The sequence below is a fragment of the Typha angustifolia genome, chromosome 1 (assembly GCF_048772165.1).
Source record: "Typha angustifolia cultivar Huaian chromosome 1, ASM4877216v1, whole genome shotgun sequence".
NCBI classification, from domain to species: Eukaryota; Viridiplantae; Streptophyta; class Magnoliopsida; order Poales; family Typhaceae; genus Typha; species Typha angustifolia.
The window spans coordinates 827,437-832,072 of record NC_133239.1 but is presented as its reverse complement, the minus strand read 5'-3'; the positions used below and the strand labels follow the sequence as shown (position 1 = coordinate 832,072).

Below are 4,636 nucleotides of genomic sequence, written 5' to 3'. Positions count from 1 at the left end.
ACCTCTAGTTTGGCAACAAATCTTTTGTTTTTACCAGGTTATTGTAGACCAATTTTTACTTATACTAACAGAGAACCTCATCTGCTTCGTTGTACCTCTGAACAAGTCATACGGTTTTCTTAATTATACATGCGTTATTTCAGGGAGTTTGGTTTTATTTCATGTTCCTCTGTATTTTGCTGCAGATTGTTCCGCAAGTATGTACGTGGAGGAGCAGATGAAATAGAGTTAAAGTTTGTAAATAGGTAATTTGTCTGATTCGTATACCTCTTTTGACTTATATAAGGTGCTCTAGGAGCAATATCATGTAAGGATATTGTTTCCACTTTCCAGGAGAAATCATGAAGACTTGAATCTACTCTGTATAATCTTTAACCAAGAAATTAGGAGACTGGCCACTCTGGTTAGCAATTGTCAGAAATATGTCCTTTAAGTTTGGACATCTGATATTGAACTTTGTCTTATTAATACTGTAAAAGAGTTAATGCAGTTCTTCTCTTTGATAGGTTATTAGAGTTAAATGGTCACTTCATGCAAGAGAGGAGATCATCTTTGAGCTCCTCCAGCATTTGAGAGGCAATGCCACCAAAGCTCCGCTTGAAGGAATCAATACCACAAATGAGTACAATTTTGAGTACAATTTTGAGCCCTTTCTTTCTCTGAAATTCCACAAATGAGTACAATTTTGAGCCTATCATATCGGACAACGTTATTTTTAAATGCTATCTCATTCAGGACTTTGTTTCTTGGACTTACTGTAGAATAAACTACCATGGACCCTAATGCTTTGGACGTATTTTTAAAACATTTATTGCTCGGTTGAAATAATATGTCATGCCAATGGGATAGTGATCAGATTGTTAAAATGGGATTATGCTATTTAAGTGTTCCTAGAGTTCAAATCTCAGTGACACTAATTTAATTAATTAGAACATTATTAAATTTTCATTTATTTGAGAAAAAGAAAAGAAAAGATAAGAAATATATTATTTGAGAATAAGTGACAATCATTACAATTTCCATTGAAGTAAATAACATGTGGTACATAGAAGAAGAAGAAGAAGAAGAAATATTCTCTACTAATATTGCCTTTAGGCCTTGACTATTGCGAGAGCTGCTTATATGATCCTATTAATCCCAGGTGTTTGGAAGCTAGAAGAAGTAAAAGAAGTTTAATGGCCAAGGCGACAAGATCCTCTATCCAATGTTGTCGTATCGTCCTAATAATGATATGGGTTCTACTGGCCCAATATCAAATCCCCATTTCCTCCATATCTGTGGAGCCCAAAGGAGGAGGAAGGAGTTGCATCCAGAGAGAGAGGGACGCACTTCTTTCCTTCAAAGCAAGCATTGAAGATCCCAATGATGTCCTATCTTCTTGGCAGATTGGCCAAGACTGCTGTCGATGGAGGGGCGTCGTGTGCAGCAACAGGACAGGCCATGTTGTGAAGATCGACCTCCATAACAACTTCGCCGACGGCATTTATGACTACAACACTCGGACGTTGGGTGGTGAGATCAGTCCTTCTCTGCTAGCTATAGAGCATCTTAACTATCTCAACCTAAGCTACAACGACTTCGGACGTAAACGGATACCAGAATTCATTGGCTCCTTCAAGAACTTGAAGTATCTCGACCTCACTGATGCAGGCTTCGGTGGAAGCATACCTCCTCAGCTCGGTAATCTCACTAAGCTGCTCCATCTCGATCTTTTTTCTAACTACTTGGAGTCGGTTGATTATGTAGCTTGGTTACCGCATCTCTCTTCCTTGAAGTACCTCGACATGAGCGACGTAAACCTTAGTGCTGCTGTGGATGGGGTGCAGGTCATGAGCATGCTTCCAGCTTCTCTAAGAGTTCTTTATCTAGTTGATTGCAATCTCAATGCGACGTTCTCTTCTTTGCCTCTTTACTCTTCTAATCTCACATCACTTGTGAGACTTGGTCTTGGGGGCAACTACTTTCACGGTCCTATTCCTGATGGCCTACTTGGAAATATGACCTCTCTCGAAGAACTTGGGCTTGGAGGCAATGATCTCATTGGCATGGTACCGAGGACTTTGAAGAATCTACACAACTTAAACATACTAGATCTAAGCTGGAATCAAATCAACGGGGACATAGCAGAATTGATGAAAAGGTTGCCGCCCAAGATAGAGGAGTTGGATTTGTCTGGAAATAATCTCATTGGTATGATACCGAGGACTTTAAAGAATCTAAGCAACTTGAAAAAGCTCAATCTATGGGATAATCAAATCGGCGGGGACATAGCAGAATTGATGAAAAGATTGTCGCCCAAGATAGAGGAGTTGTATTTGTCTGGAAATAACTTGACCGGAAGTCTGCCAAGTTGTCTTGAGCACATGACCAGCCTAAGGTCTCTTGATCTCAGTAACAATAGCCTCAGCGGTCACATACCTTCTGGGATTGGAAATGTCACTAATTTGAGCATTTTGGATTTGAGTTTCAATCACTTTGTTGGCATTATATCAGGAGATCATTTTGCAAGTCTGACGAAATTAGAGATGTTATACTTGTCCGACAACAACAACCTGACCATGGTAGTAGGCCCAAATTGGCTCCCTCCATTCAAATTGAAATATGTAGGCTTGAGCTCCTGCAATCTGGGACCCCATTTTCCTACGTGGATTCGATCGCAGACTGACATTATCGATTTAGCAATGGCCAATTCGGGAATAGTCGATAGGTTGCCTGATTGGTTTTGGAATGTAATTTCTTCGGTTGAATATCTTGATCTCTCTCTAAACCAGATCAGCGGAGTATTACCATCGACTCTGGAGTTCCTGTCAGTAGCAAATGAAATAAATCTGAATTCAAATCGATTCCAAGGTGGTGTCCCGCAATTACCGAGGAGTCTTTGGTTGTTGGATCTTTCAAACAACAGTATTACTGGTACCATCCCATTATCTATGTGCAACCAGGTGCAGTCCTTAGGAATTTTGGATCTATCACACAACCGTCTATCAGGACAACTTCCTCAATGTTTGACAAGCAGAAAATCTTTTAGAGCTGATCTTGGCGACTTGACACCGATAGGTTCTGAACTTTCAATAGTAAGCTTCCGCAATAACAGCCTCTCCGGTGAATTCCCTTTGTTCTTCCGAGGTTGCCAGTATCTTAATTTTCTTGATCTTTCTTATAATAACTTATATGGAAGCTTGCCGATATGGATAGGTAAAAGATTACCACAGTTAGCCTTTCTCTTATTAAGGTCTAACATGTTTTCTGGCTATATACCTATTCAGCTTGCAAAATTAGACTATCTCCATGTTTTGGACCTTGCTCACAACAATCTATCAGGAACCATAGCTCCATCTCTCGTGAACTTCACAGCAATGACTACACTCTCGCGGTATGAAAGTAACTCTCTTCTTGATTTCGTTATTCTTTTAGTGGTTACAAAAGGACAAGCTCTGGAATACTATACCGACAAGATGATGTCTCTCCTGTTGAGCCTCGATTTATCAAGCAACTATCTAAGTGGAACGATCCCTCAAGAGATAGGAGGCCTTGCTACATTGAAAATTTTGAATTTGTCAGGGAATCGATTGACCGGAGATATTCCGGAGACAATCGGTGGTCTTCAATCATTGGAATCTCTTGACCTATCAAACAATGAGCTTTATGGTGAAATTCCTCCAACTCTATCAGCTTTAACTTTTTTGAGCTACTTGAACTTGTCCTATAATAATCTCTCAGGAAGAATACCATCTGGGCAGCAACTACAAACACTTGACGATCCGTCAATCTACGAAGGCAACAATGATCTTTGTGGGCCTCCAATTTCCAAGAATTGTTCAGGAGATGGAACGACTCTAAATGATCCTCTAGAACAGGAAGATGGAAACGAGATGTCATCTTTTTATCTCAGCATGGGTCTAGGATTTGCAGTGGGGCTTTGGGTGGTCATTGGTCCATTACTGTTCAAGAGGACATGGAGCGCAACTTATTTTCTCTTCATCGACAACATCTATGATAAGATCTATGTGTTTATGGTTCTTAATTGGGCTAGGCTCATTGCCAACATCAAGAAAAAATAAAGCAGAGGCGTGGTTATGCAAACCGAGGAGTTTCCATGGTTCAGATCATGGAGATTAGTCACTGTTTATTGCTAAATTGTGTGATTATGCTATCAACATCCAAATCTTGATCACATCTTATAATAGATAAAAGAAGTAGATATGTATCAAATATGTTGGTCATCTGATCTCTTCCATGTAATCTAATATCAGACTTGTAATTGTCTTTCACATCGTCAACATGCTGCTTTTCTATTAAGGTTGTGTTGTTGAAAAGTAGTTAAAACTCCAATCTATCAGATGCAGCAACTTTTGTTACCTTACAAATTATCACAACTTTACTAATTTACATAGCTTTGGTAATTAACATAACTTTTTTTTCTATCTTACTTTTAATATTTTACTAAGTCTACATTCTTATTCGTTTTCCTCCTTTAGAATTCTATAAACCAATCCCTAAATATAAGAATGTTTTTTCTTCCTTCCTTCCTTCTATGGCTTGATGGAGGAGAAATTTTAGTTGCCAATAATTCCACCCGCGTAGGACCAATGCTCAGGAATACAGTTCAGTTGAACACATAACAATGGGAGATATC

The 4,636-nt window shown here is 39.2% G+C and overlaps 1 protein-coding gene across 1 annotated transcript; it reads left to right on the top strand.

The window, feature by feature from the left end:
- The first annotated feature begins 1,057 nt into the window (after positions 1 to 1,057).
- Positions 1,058 to 4,260, top strand: LOC140763608 (receptor-like protein EIX2). Its single transcript, XM_073101884.1, has one exon. It carries the CDS (start codon positions 1,176 to 1,178, stop codon positions 4,059 to 4,061), a length of 2,886 nt encoding a protein of 961 aa, XP_072957985.1. The 5' UTR covers positions 1,058 to 1,175; the 3' UTR covers positions 4,062 to 4,260.
- Positions 4,261 to 4,636: the final 376 nt, after the last annotated feature.

What these genes read in the sequence shown, in the direction of transcription:
- LOC140763608 (XM_073101884.1), top strand. Translation starts at nt 1,176, where the DNA reads ATGGCCAAGGCGACAAGATCCTCTATCCAATGTTGTCGTATCGTCCTA.